The 15,398-nt window shown below is 37.6% G+C and overlaps 1 protein-coding gene across 1 annotated transcript; it reads right to left on the bottom strand.

Moving 5' to 3' along the window:
• Positions 1 to 2,559: 2,559 nt before the first annotated feature.
• Positions 2,560 to 14,580, bottom strand: LOC121872068 (ras-specific guanine nucleotide-releasing factor RalGPS2-like; the record flags this gene model as incomplete). Its single annotated transcript, XM_042374749.1, is given in 2 exon segments — positions 2,560 to 7,546; positions 14,407 to 14,580. A coding segment is annotated over 1 exon segment (129 nt), but the record flags the coding sequence as incomplete, so codon positions are not given.
• Positions 14,581 to 15,398: the final 818 nt, after the last annotated feature.

The following is a 15,398-nucleotide window of genomic DNA, read 5'->3' as shown; positions in this document are numbered from 1 at the left end:
TTGTTATGTTATGTTACAGTTGGGTTTCGTGACTTAAACCCAAATAATAAATATATGTGAACGGCCTGGTTAATTGGACAATCCAGCCGATTCAAAACTCAGTATTACTTACAGACCATGAGTTATGTTTGGGACGTGGCACTAGTTTTGTGAAATGTTTTCATCATGGGAGTGCCCAGTGTTTCACTTCCGAGTTGCTAACAGAAGTATTGCACTATATGCAAAGGTTAAGTGGATGCTAAGTTTGTACTTGTAATATTCTTTAGTTTATGTGTTAGGTAGACCATATATTCCATTACTTAATATCTAGGGGTGTTTTACAGTTCCATATATTAATATTTCTGTACAGGTATGCTATAATTGTAATGTGTATTTTAATCAGTTGTTAGCCCCAGTTTTTTTTTAATGCAGAGTGGTTCATTATTTGGTGGAACATTGTTTGTTATGTGAACTCTAATGCCGGTATACTTTCATAGTACTGTATTATTTATGAGGACCTTATGGTGATACGGTACTGTATATGGAAAGTGTTATACAAGTGTATGGACCCGCAATTGTGAGTACAGAAATTCGTGAAGTGTTCACGCAGTGTTGCACCATACAGAGTTTGTGGATAGCAAATTGTCTCAGTCTATTTTACATGCAATATTATCTTTTTGGGAGAATAATAATCTGAACAGTATTTTGAGTAGTTGATGCCTTGAATGTTAAGTCGTCTTGCAGAAAGTCAGTTGAGTCCCAGTCCTTGTGTCTTGAGTGTGCACTGTGCATGTTGCTGTAGTTACAGTGAATTGTAGTGGTTGATTTTTTGTAACACGATGGCAGATACTAACGCAGATCAGGGGACCGTGACGACCAAAACCGCGGCTGAACTAGCAACGGAAGTCCAAGCTCTTCGGGCTAAACTGCTAAACTCGCTGAGTCGATGGATACAGTGAGGCGACAACAAGCGTTGCTTAGTGAACGGCGGGAGGAACTGGCTATGCCTACTCCCCCTGCCTCGGTTGCACTTTTGTCTTCTCCTAACGATAGGCCCAGCCGATCTCCTGGTCCCCATAACCACCAGTACATTCCGAGGCTGTCCATTGACAACCTCGTTGGTCTTAAAGCGGATGACATAATAACCAAGTTTTGTAAGAAAGTAGAGTATAATGCAGTTAGCTCATTACCGAGTTCTTCACCCGCCACCCACCACAGCCAGCCCAAGTCAGTGATCGTGAGGATAAGGACTTTGAGGGGTTTGACAAAGAGGCCCTGCAAGCCTCTGTGGTGGATAGTGATACAATTGATACAGGCGAGGGCCAATAATCTGCCCTCTGCCTCGGAACCAGCCCCCCATCCCCGTGTGCCCAGCCATCTCTTCTACTAACGCAAGTGTTAAAAACCTAATATTATTGATATTTCCCTTAAATATTAATTGTGTGCGCGTACCATCATAAAATTAAGATGTAATTTTTACTACAACGTAAGTATTGTCGAAAAAAGGGTAGTCTGGGGGGGGTTGGCCCAGTCTCTATTTCAATTAATCCCATATGATCTGTTATTTCGTTTACGCGTTTCTCGTTTTACGCGGACCTCCATGGGTTTAATTGACCGTGTAAACCGAGACTATACTGTATATATATATATATATATATATATATATATATATATATATATATATATATATATATATATATATATATATATATATATATATATATATATATATATATATATTTTGTTATGGTGAATCACCCCTTTCTGTATTTCTTGTTATTGTTACTTTATATAATAAAGTGCATTATAACATTCTTGTTTACCTTTATACAGAACCTCTACAATCTGACAATAGTGATATTGTAAAAAATGTGTTTAACCATGAAAAAAATTCTTGAGACTGTAATTTCAGTCATTTTTGAATGAATGACGTTTTACATTTGATTATGAGGTAAGGTTTTCTTCACGAATGAATAAATGAAGTGCAAATAAATATACAAGTATAAATATATAAATACCAGATTATAAATACGTCAAGGTATAGTTAACCCGTTATACGGCATCTTTCATTTTCTCTGAATACTTCCTTAGTTATGTCGTTCAGCGCTAGATGACATAGTAAACGGCGGCACTGAAAAATACACGCAAGGGAGTTGAGCTTCCTCACTCTACCTTCCTTGGTATGGATCATTACAGATGTCAGCAGACCCCCCTGTGCGATATTTTTTTTTTACTGTCTGTACAGTACACTGGAGGCACAAAGTTGGGTGTCAGATAGTACCCTGAAAATTTTCACTGGGAGATGTAGTAACACTGCAAAATAGAAGGGGGGAACATTACGCTCCTCCCTTCACCACACACACACTCTCCACTTTTTCTGTCTACACACTCGTCTACTTATAGCCACAAGTTGCCAAGTCATATAAAAGAGTTATTCTACAGATCTGGACCCACAGGGGCACTCCCCAAAACCTATGGAACCCTAGCTTAACGTGACAAACTATGTCAGTGACCAATTACCTTATGCCGAGGAAGGACAATGTCAGTGACCATTAAGAGGTTAATTGACACTTTTTAAGGTCATGAAAATAACATTTTTAATATGCACAAAGATTAATGTTTTATTGCTACAAACATAAGAGCACTCATTTATGAAAGTGTTGACAGTTCACTAACATCTCAGCTTGGACTGTTATCTGGAAACCAAGATTTAAGATTTTTACATTTGCTCATAGAATCACACAGCATATAATACAAGGGACAAATCTCGTGTAACCTTCTTCCACAGTATTTCCTCTGAATTGCTAAAGCTAAAATTTTTTGTATAGCAACTTACTGGAAGCAATACCATACCAACACATTTATTGTTGTGTTCTGAGCTTGGACAATTTCTATACATTGACACTTGAATATGATTCATTTGAACAGATGATTATATGGTAGCAAAGGAAGTACAGACTTCAACATCTTTATTCCTCATGTTTTGTCATGAAGGACTTTATCAAAGGAATGAATACAGGAGTACACAATGTGCTTATAAAGAAGATCCTGCACTCAAGCTCATCCTGCCATTAGTCTGTTTTCTCTCACCTATTTGACTATGTACTTATTGCCAAAGTTCAGGACTCAGGCCATACTTCTTGTTTTTTTTAATATTTAGTTTTAGTGTGATGTATGCCGTTTCTATTTTCTTCCTGTTCATGTCTTTATGAAGTATGCTGGCCTCCTCCTACCTTAGCAGATGTCATACTTCATCAAGCAGCTAACAAAATCCATTAGATGTCATCTGATGTCAGTGATGTGCTCACAGCAGCCAGTCCCTCTGCTCATCTCACTGTTATAAGACTTCATACAAGTCACGTGCTAACCGTGGTATCCTGCAAAGCATTTTGTCTTCCTTTGGTTTTCTTTCTTCTTAACCATGTCTTCATCCCTGGTGTCACGACTAACTTCATGGTAGATTCTTTCAAAAACCTGGAGATGCTTCCTACACTGCAGTGGCAACACATAATTGGTTAAATAGGCGAGTGAAAACAGACCAACGAGAGGATGAGTTTGGGCATGAATCTTCTTTACAATTGTTAGGTGTACAGTGTTCATTCCTTTGATAAAGTCTGTGATGAAAAATTAGAAATAAAGTTCTCTCTCCGAGCTTGTGTTTCATTTACTACAATATAAACATTGACACTTGTCTTGTGAAAACAATCGAGGCAAATACTGTATATACAAAAGGTGTGTGTTAATTATAAGCTTGAATAATACTGAATTCTGGTACCTCTATAATAGAGGCTTCCATTACAGTTTGGAATGAGTATTTGAGACTTATCAGGAATCTTCAGATTTTTTTAGCATTTTCTTTGCATCTTAAGCTTTATTTACAACATATATATATATATATGAAGAACTTTTCTTTAAAATGCTAAAAAGAATCTGATAACTGCTGATAATTTCAGACCTCTAAAATTCAGAGGTTTCTGGGAAATCAGCTTAAACACTATTTAGGAATATCTAATGCATGCAGTTCCTCCATGACTGCCATGCACAAGTACAAGTGATGGATGCACATCAAAACTTATACATCATATATTTCACAGCCTAAAATCAATTACAGTGTGTAAACATACAAGAACAATGCGACCATGTGTACTTCTGTTTCAATAAATTACTTTTTGACCCTAATCTTTGGTTTTAAGAACATGTGCTTTGGGATTGATAGACAAGGTACTCAAGAAATGAACTGTGAACAATACAGTATTACAATCCACTGCAGGATACAGCTTAATACTTGGCTGACACTCCACCAAAAGTCAAATGGTCATATGTGCTTATATCACATTCCAACTTTAGCAAGATATGTGTGGTAAATAACTTGAATGTAATTTATAACTGGCAAACTATTTACTTTGTCAAACTCTTGAACACATTATAATCATCTTCAACTTATACACAATTCTTATGAGAGATATCTTTTCTATAACATTGGAAAACATTTCTTTTATGCATTAAACTAATAAAAAATACTGACATCACCAAGGACATCCATCAATGTGTGTGGAGATGTTAGTCAAGAAAGTGGATGCAGCTGGGATGAATTTTTGTTAAGAACTGATTTGTGCCAGTGTAGTAAAAAAAATGTAAGTTATCAGATGAATCAAAATAAAACTGAGTTAATGACAATAAAAAACAAGGGAAATGACATCAAAAGTAGTAATGGAGTTTGTAAACATAAGGTATGCATGTGTAGATGGATGTGCCATTAATGATACATTCAAAGTGTTTTTTTTGAAAGGCTTAATCTAGGTTAGTGACAACAGAAATAAGTTATTTTTTTAGAAAAAAAAAATCAATGACAAATCACTTCAATAGATTAGAACATTATGTACAGTCCCCACCAAAAAGTATTGTTAGTCATGTGATTGATGTGATCTGAGGCTTTACGAGTAATGTTACTCGACTTGTTTCTGAACTGTTGGTAATTCTACATCCACTACCTCCGAGCGTGAGTATAAATGTTTTCGAACGATACATATACTTGTATTAATATGGCTGAATGGATTTCTTGTTACATTGAAGCATCTAGTGTGCCATACAAGGACGATTCCCTCCCCACAATCCTTACCCCATCTCTAACTGTTGCTGATATGGTGAGCAGGCATAACAACTTATGATCATATCAAAGCATTTCATCTTGCGTTTCAAATTGCAGCAACAGAAAATCTAATGATATTTTTGGGGAGGGATTGTACATTTCTTCACTTATTGAAAAGTAATCAATTTAAATTTTTTAATGTCATGCAACTAAAAAAAATGCTAATCAGATTAATGCTTTGGTTGTCTAAATATGAAATCCAGAAAATTTTTCAATATTCCACAAAGACATCTATAGTGTTCATAATAGTGTAAAAGATTCCTTACAGGATCCATTCACATAAGAACACTGCTGTCATGTATTCTATGTCCCACATTATATAGAAAATTAAATGCAGCACTTTTTTTAATTGAAAATATTTTGAAGCAAATATATTTTACATTTGGAAGTTGCAAGTCTATAGTGTGCTCATGTGAAATGAATAAGGAATGCTTCACTGGGTGTAAATTTGAATTTACAGTATTGTTTTAGCTTCTCCCAATGCCAGTAAGGACATAAAAACCTGGAAGCAACCTGTACCTATTTACATAAAAGCCACTGTAATGATTTAAAATTTTGGTATTGGTGTGCAGATGCAGTGTAGGACAGACACAATCACACGACCATATAAACGTGAGCAGAGGCAGCAACGAACCACCTAACATTACATTCATTCACAATACCTACAAAGTTACATGTACTCGCACCAGTATCCAACTTACATGAGAATTTAAATACAATTTAAAATTATTTTACTTACCTTCAATATTTTCTATTTTAAAAAGCTTGGATTTTAGTGAGAGTAAACAGAATGTACTGAAACTCCTACATGCTGATCTATTTCCAAATATCTAGGCTATAATCCCCTCTCACTACTGTGTTCAGAAAACTAGGAAGGGGAGGGACTTTGATGATATCGTCACACCTTGTGTCAAATAAACCTGGCTTTGGGGGGAAAAATAGCAACACACACTTTGGGTAAGCCCATGCTTTAAGTGGTACTATCCATAAAAAAAAAATATATATATATATATATATATAAATATATAAAATAAAATAAAATATCACCAACCACTTTTTTATATGAAAGATACTTTACCAGTTATTCATAATTATTGTCTGTTTAAAGATTATGATAATTCCTGAGGGAGATGTCCCCAGCAAACTTACAAATACCACATATGGAATTTAAAATAATAAATTCTCACTGATAACCAAGAATTAGATACAATTTTGCATGAATTCCAAAGGAAGAAATTACCAATGGATTATCTACCAATGTGAAACAATGACAAACCAAACACTCTCCAAACCAAGCATTTCTCAAGTTTCATGTTAAAATATATCACTCAATCCCATTTATTTTTATCTAAAGTAAAAGAAACTAAATCACCCCATTTCCTTTGGCAGTACAGACTGTATTAAAGACTAGATTTATGTTCATCTGATAATATTAGTATTGACTAAGCACCCTTCACAGCATGGACAAGAGGCCACCTTCTGAAACACCACTTGACTCGGTAAATATTAATATCAGTACGGGAAGTACTCGATTTGTGGCTAATGGGGACATGACGACAGGCCACTCGTGTACATACATTACCATTGTCGACTTATTTTGACTAGGAGCTCATGGTACCTAGATAATCACAGCGAAGCTCAGAAATTCAGGAAATAAAAGCTGCTATACAGACTGGAATGAGTCACAAAGAGTCACGCTAGCTGGGGTAGAATGACCTTCAAGAATAATCCTCAGAGACTTAAAAATCGCAATTTCTGGATCACTGAGAAAGGCAAGAACTGTGGCAGACATACTGGCGTAATAAAATTATTCCTTCCATGCTCCTCACTTAAAAACACAAGACATTTTTATCACACTCTTAAATGAATGGATTGGATCATGGTAACATCAGCATAACACAGCACAAGTTCCTCACTACAGTGTTTAGTGCAGGGAACAAAAGTGTTTGAGTGGTGTTTATCATCTTTTTCCTATAATAGAAGTAGCCTCATTCAATTACCAATTTCTTTGTTTTTCTTTTCTCGCACAATAGAATTAATTATCCTTCACATGTGTTCTGTATCATCTTTTACTTATGCACTACTTTTCACTCCAGTACATCACCTTACTAAACATATTGTATATCCTCCCACGATTAATTAAATTACATCGAGCTAATTATCTTATCAATGAGGTTATTCTTTTTTTTTTTTTAAATCAAGGGAAAGATGCTTTTATGGACCCAAATAAAAATAAAAATCTTGAGTTAGAACAGATTATTTCTTTGATTACTCAAATGTCATAAGATTTTCAAGAGTCTCAGGTGGTCTCTGTATATTTTCTGAGAGAGCTTGCTGTAGGTTAGATATCCAGGACTTTGCAGCAGACACAGATGGGGCCCGAAACTTGTATATTGTTGCCTTTGCCGGGTCCGAGAGCTGCAAAAGATGGTATGATGATAAATGGAATGGAAGGGAAATTTGATAGTTTATTTCAGCCTTTTTAGCTTTCAATATCTATCTGTCAACTTTAGTAATTCCCAACTAAATTAACATAAAATCCTGTAATAAATTGCTTCCTTCATCATGAGCTTATACTCTTTAAAATATGTACAAGAAGAGTTTACCATTATAAAACATATTACATTTAACATATTTCATTATTATTTTAAAAAGCATAATATGACTAATTGATTTATCTACTAGAAATATTTAAAAGTTAAAAGTTCTGAATCATAAGAGTACAGTATGCTTATTCTACTACACACCAAGGACTGTGTTCATCTTATTTAAGGCTTAACTGCATTATCTTGTCATGCAGAGTAATGCAGTGAAACTTGACAACAAAAAAACTGACAGGAAACAAAAGTGTACAGCTATGATTAAATTACATGTATTGATAAAACTAATTAACCAATGCAATTTTCTAACCAAGTCATGTATGGACTACACTTACAAAAATAAAAAGGCATAAAAATGCATGAAAATACCTGCCTATAAAAATACACATATGCAAAATGCTATTCTGAATTACAAGATGATACTTGACTTCATCTAATAACTTATTTATATTCTCTTCACCACTGATCGGCTCGTTAGCCAAATCGGTCACGCCCTGACGCCTTTCACATTCATCCTTCACAAATGACTGGCCCATTAATCACTTGAGCGACGCTCTGTTATACACTTGCAAGAAGGCATGGCACTGCCCTGAATGCACCTAAACCCGCCCAGTGTTGGCCGTTTAAGTCTTGTCTTGAAAGAGCCCACACTGTGCCGCTGTTTCAGACTGTTCCAAGAGTTCACAACTCACCCGAAAGCTTGCCCTTCACAGTTTCTGACTTGCAGCTTCTTCAATCTTGAGCTAGACCTTGTGAGAAAGAGGCCCACCAGCTCCAAGTATGATACCCACTGAGAGTGCCTCGAGATGCTTATACACCAATTAGCTGGGCCCTTGCCATCAGTAGTATATAAACCAAAGTTCAGCACCCAATCTCATGTAGCTGAGGTGCCAAGGCAGGGCACCAGTCTTTGGTGCCTCCTGACCATTTTCAAATTAACTGACAACCCATACATCCGGGACCAAACGGTGATAGTACTACAGATGGGGAACACTACCTTGAAGATCGTTATAGACGGACCGTCTAGATATCTGAACGACTTCATAAGACCCATTAATTTATTTCCGTTTGATTTATCTTCTTCGTGAATAATATTCAGAATCCCCACGCCCATTGTCACCATACACACGCAGGTCCTTTTCAATCAAAGGCCCCAAATAGCAGCTTTCCATCCTGTTGGGGATGACATATGATGACGCCTCTCACTGGCACGCACAGTATTCTCTACACTGGTGACATTAACCAGCAGCCATTCTTCACCATTCTGGAGCAAACAGAGGTCCTTCTGCTTCACAGTCCGCTGGGTTCTGATCAAATAATTCCTGGCTATCGCAAACTTTTTGCGGAGGAGTGTAAGAACGCTAGCATGCCATTTATGAAACAAATAAACAACAAAGGCCCAATACATCAAATTCTGTAGTACCTCGGGCCAGAGCAGGTGTACAGAAGATGATTTGAAAAGCAATAATCACTGACACTGCTTAGGTCATATAGAAAGTTTCATCCACGCTAGTACATTTTAATTCTGCATCTTCCAGTTTGATTTTCAGTCAGGTATACTGTCAAAGCCGACAAAAATTTAGGTAAATATTATATATTACTACCCCATCTGGTATCCAAAACCTTGAGCAATTGTAAGGGCGCAGATACCACACAAAAACTGTTGGTAACTTACAAGGTTGTTTCGTGAGAGATGTTCCATTTTATCTCTGATAATAATTTCAAGCATTTTTACATATTATGCCTGCCAGGCTCACCGTCTATAGTTGTTCAGGAGGACGACGCCTTCTTGAAGATAGGACCTACAAGCATTCTTCATCTGATTGGGACCATTTGTTCATCCAGCATTTACAAACAGATCTTCTAGGCTCAAAGCCATTGCACAACTCTGGCAATTTAGGATGCACCCATGTCAGGCCGAATTTTATGACCTGCTTGGACAGTTTTTTTCATACCTCTTCACAATGTAACAGTGCTTAACCATCTGTCCTCTCAAACGCAGGAAGGTTCATCACATCCTCTTGTGAACACCTATATTAGCTGCCCAATGCCCTGCTTTATCCTGGCCAGTGCGTGAATTCACCATCTGCCTCAGGTCTGATACCCTACTATGCTTAATTTTGACTTTCTTTGCATGGACTGCAAACCATCCCTGGAACACCCTTCTACATTCTATCTTTGCTTGCTTTCTGCCTTGCATCCTCCTGTCCTGCTCATCATTTGACCCAACCCACATCTTGAATTCTGGGTTTTCTTCTTAACTTTGTCTACCCACGGTTCATGAGATCTCAGTATTCCTAGAGCACCGGTTTGAATTGGTATACATTTACCCATCAAATGGGTCACTAGTTAAGGAGATTCATGAGTGTCTGCTAATGAGCCGTCAGTGGACAGCCCATCCGCCAATTTCAAGACGAAATCACCGGTTCACCGAACCAGTAACAGTTAAATCTGAATGACAACACTATATGGTGACTGTTAACGGAGGCAAGATGTTCCAGCTTGCCTACCACACACCTCCTTGCTTATTGCGACAGGTCATGGTTTGGGGTGTGTTTGCCCCATCTGTACGTCGTCTCTAACATGTTGAACAGAAAAATATCTCTGAGTTTCTACAAAAGAGGAAGAGTTATTCAAGCTACTTAAACCTGCTTTCAAGTCGTATGTCGCTTATACAGTCCCATGACAGGCATGAAGGAGTATCGCTGCTATTATTACGTTTTAAGTTTTTTGATTTAGAGGGTCGTTTGGGGATCTAAGGATACAACCCAACAATAAGCAAGTCTCCTTTAGCTTTAATTTTTATACCACTTGGACTCTTCAAAACATCTCTTCTGTACCGCCTGGCTGGCTCTAAGGTCTTCCGCCTAGTATAGACAACCACACCTCTTGCAAGTTTCTTTGAGAAAGAAGGAAGGCTCAAATGAGTTATCACAATACTGAAATCCGCACCTCTGCCCATTCTGTTCGTACAACACAGTTCTACAACCCTACAATATTCAATTGGTGTACCAGTAGTACTAAACCTCTTATCAAGGAACGGTCAATATTAGGCATATGACATTCACGAATTTGTTCTTGCACCCCCGTTTTAGTAACCCCATCTGATGGGTAGCCGCAGCATCTACAAGGACACTGTATTTTGAGGTGTATAGAAATGTCATTGTTTAAGGCGCCTGGCCCCGGCTGATAGGCTGAGCTGGTGCCACCTCCCGGCGAGAGGTAGAGCGGCGGAGGGTGCGCCTGTCCCTGGCCTCTGTGTCAGCACAGTTGCTTCCACTATTTCTCCTGAATAATAATCCACACACCGGGCCCCGCCCTCCCCGACCTCCTTTCGCTTCACCAGCAGGTGCTTCAGTTCCCTGCATTACTGCAGATCTGGGTGAATGAAGACCAAATGCCTCAGCCTCACAAGTTTTTGCCTGCACAATCCCCATTCTCACCACTTGTGTGATCCTGAGGCAGGCTTGTCCGCTTTGTCCCAAGCCTCCTCTACATCCTGAGGCGATGCATTCAGAACCTCTGTACAAACATTCTTAAAACCACATCTTATCGCAGTTATCCTACCAGGACCTAAAAACTATTGGTACTGTTCCAGCGCTGGCAAACGTTCCCATTGTTCCTCCCTCTCCTCACAGCAGGTCTGCCACTACTTTCTACACACTGCAGCCTCACGTTGCAGAACTGCCCTGACCCCATTACTCACACCCAGGCCCTGCCATTACCCTCACACCTCTAGCAACCACCCATTCAGTCAGAAATACCTTATGTGATCTCTTTCCAACTTGTTCTAGTTTGGCAACAGCAGGGTCCAGCTTCATCTATTTTGTCCTGAAACTGCCTCATGGCTTGCACGCCCATTCACCTGACTACAGTCAGGTCAACACCAGTAATAGCCCTATGCTTACGGCAGCAAGCATTCTCTAAATGTTGCACTAGGGGTCAGCCCCGTATACCCATATCCGGCATCCCCTGCAATCACATATCATAATTATGGTTGTTACAGGGGGGGTGACTGTGCATAGATTCATACCCATAAAAACAGAGAAAAAGAACAGTACTTAGCTGCTCTGCCAGGTTTAATCCTGCCCTTGCTGCTCTTTTAGAGCGTCTTCTACCACTTTCTTTTGGCCCATCAGCGCTTTGTCGGCATTATGCTACCTTTATACACTGCTTTTGGCAGAACACAGATTTTATACACTCACTCAGTCCTTTGTGAAACACAGAAAATAAAACAAACTTTCTTTAGCCAAGAATGCCTTGGATGACCAGCTGCCTGTTGATTTTATTATTTTTATTTTAAATAGTGGCATTTCTCATACAGGCACTTTCTTTTCCTGTTCTCATCGACTACTATATCTCTTGAGCCATCACTGCACAATTGTAACCCCGTGAATGGTGTATTGTAGGCACACCTAGTCCATGAGAAAGACACAAACAAACATAATTTAAAGTCTCTGCACCTATAACACGACTTAGTTTCAGCTGGCAGTGGTGCTTCAGCTTGTTTACAATTTGTATTCACTTAGGTTACGCATAAACTTTCTGCAGTCAAGAAGATGGCGCTTATGAACTGATTTAACTAAAGAAACAGGACTACACTCTGTTGGCCTTTTATCAAGGCTGCGACCACAACCGTGAAACATAAAAGAAAAGTCATTACATATGTTACTTGTGGTTGTAGGCCCTTTGACTCAATACTGTACTTCTAAATCCCAGGATAAAGCCAAAAAATACAATCACGCCTACATTAAAAATCCTACATTGATTTACACTTTCACATCACTAAGATTTATCTTGGATGATTCTCTGTAATCAATGTCCAGCCAATAACGAAGGCCCAAATGCCGAACACGCTTTGTTACAGAGACGCAACACATCCCAACCCGTGCCTGACACCTAAGAATATATGTGGTGAAAGTTGCCGACTGGAAGCACATCTCCCCATTTACATAAATTTTTATGGGGAAAATTGTCCTGATATTCGCAGTTCATTAATTGCAATGACTTTCAGGAACGCATCCCTAATGATAACCAAGGTATTCCTGTACAACATCTGTTTTTGTTGTATCTTACTTGGAACAGTACTTTTATATTTTAAACTATACAGCATGCCCTTATAATTCAAGGGAGTTAGGTTCTCAAAATGGCTGCGAATAGCCAACCACTAATAACATTTGCTGACTGGGAGGGGGTTATATTTACAAAAGAAATGTATACTTTGTTTCTTAGACAATATTTTTTATATAAAAAAAAATAATATATATATATAAAAATATAAAAAATATAATATATATATATATATATATATATATATATGTGTGTGTGTGTGTGGCAGACACAATAAAACACATAATGGAAAAATCCTCTTACAAATAATAAAAAACAAATGTATTAAAAATGTGCGAGTCTACCCTCAAATCAACTTTAAAACTATCCTTAGACATTCTTGGGAACATTCAGAATGTCATCCAAATTAAAAAAGTCACAAATTGTCAGGGCATGCTGTACTTTCATTTCATTTTCTGTTCCTTAGGAAGAGCTTTTGGAAGGTCATGAATGTTAACTCAACATTACCACTATCAGCCAGGACATACTGCCAATTATCTGGTAAATCCACACAACAGAATACAATTTGTTCCAAGGAACTTTAAATTTCTGGGGTGTTACTGTATCATGTATGTGAGCCACAACAACCAAGAGGAAAAACAAAGTGAACCTGGGCTTTCACATTGCTCTAATATTTCTCATCTCTTTCCTATGTACTGTGTCCCCATCATCTATTTCACATTCAGACAAAATTCCTCAAACAGATATTTGTATAGTCTCTTCATTACAACACAACTTATTTCACCTACACATATCCTCAGGTGACCAATCAACTGGGTCCGGGTACCATCAGGCCCCAATCCTGATGAACAACAATTTCAATGGGTCCCAATCCTAACGAGTTGGTATTGTTAATTGGGTCAAATGACAACTGGGGTCCAACTGACTTGTAACCAATCATCAGCTCTGACCCACTCAACTCTGCATGATTTACCTTCCTCACACATACGGTATCTTCCATTACAATATTATAAACCCAATTAAAATTTTCTAATGTACAGTATTAACATAATTGGTTTTACCAAATTAAATTTAAAATCCTAAGAAGGAGCTACTTCACTACAGTAATTTATAAGCTACTCTACAGCTTATTCATGCATAGCAACAAAATACAGAGGGTGTATTACTATATAAATCAACAGGCTTGTACTCTAATGAACACAAGTGGTTTGGATAATGCGTTGTTCAATACAGTACCTTGTTGCCAAATGATTTCACTATATTTATAGAAACTCCTATTACACTTCTTTTAATTATTGCACTAGGCCCCTTAAATCTTCCTATCACCCCATGTAACAGGCACTGAACTGAGAAATTCTTTCTTCAAAAGAAACTAGTAACAGAAACTTCAGTGAAATATCCCTGCCTGCAGCACTTACAGACAAACCTGTTCATTATAATGATATCTAGGTCAACTTGAGCCATAATAAGCAAGAAAGTTTATATACAGTTCACCACTGCATCATCTCAGAGTTTACAGTGCCAGACACCATCACCAAACTCCCAAGCATGGCAGTGACGGACAAAAAAAATATATATATATGACATTACCAAGGTGTACACCCTAACCTGGAACACATCAGGCTGGGACTGTGCACGGTGGGCCAACAAGAACTAGCTTCCCCCCCGGCCCAACAAGAGGCTGCAATTTACAAGGTGAAGTTTTGAAGTCCGCACGTTCCTGACCTCGGGAAGTGAGGCTCTTTTGTGGTAGTAAACTAATGCACCACCCCACAACTGGACCTGTAAAAACAATTTAAATCAAAATCACTTACTCAAAAACAACAGTACTATAATGTACAGTCATTTCCTGTTGGAAGTGGCATTCCAAACTGTGATTATATATATATATATATATATATATATATATATATATATATATATATATATATATATATATATATATATATATATATATATATATATATATATATATATATATATATATATATATTATATATAATAATATATATATATATATATATATATATATATATATATACACACACACACACACACAGTATTACCCCGCCTAACGCGGTTTCACTTAACGCGTTTTATCATATACGCGGTGCCTCGCCAGAGCTGAACTTTCACTTAACACTGATTTTTTCCACATATACGCGGTGAGTGTCCGGCTCGAGATGCTATTTTTAGATTTGCCCCACCCACCACCCTGCCTGACTGCCTGTTTTAGCTCATAAAATTCATACAAATTACCCGGCCAGAATATAATTTACATTGCTGGAATTCTTATAATTTGGTGATCATTTTGAATATAAACATCATATATTTTGCATTAGACATACAAATTTTAGATAAAATTTTTTCTCTGAGTAACTATGTTATCTTTTGTGCAAAATATATGACATTTATATTCAAAATATTCCTGGTCTTACAAGGAATCCAGCAATGTCAATTATATTATCCTAACTTTAGTTTGAGGTATTATTTATTACAAAAAAGGTAAGTATTCTGGTTTTCCCACACATCTCCTTGGGACGGTTGGTGGGGGTGGGGGGGAGGGAGGGACCGACCGACCATCTGTTACCCCGTGAAGA

This window comes from Homarus americanus, unplaced genomic scaffold (genome assembly GCF_018991925.1).
Source record: "Homarus americanus isolate GMGI-L3 unplaced genomic scaffold, GMGI_Hamer_2.0 scaffold51476, whole genome shotgun sequence".
Classification (NCBI taxonomy): domain Eukaryota; kingdom Metazoa; phylum Arthropoda; class Malacostraca; order Decapoda; family Nephropidae; genus Homarus; species Homarus americanus.
This window is presented reverse-complemented; position numbering and strand designations above follow the sequence as displayed.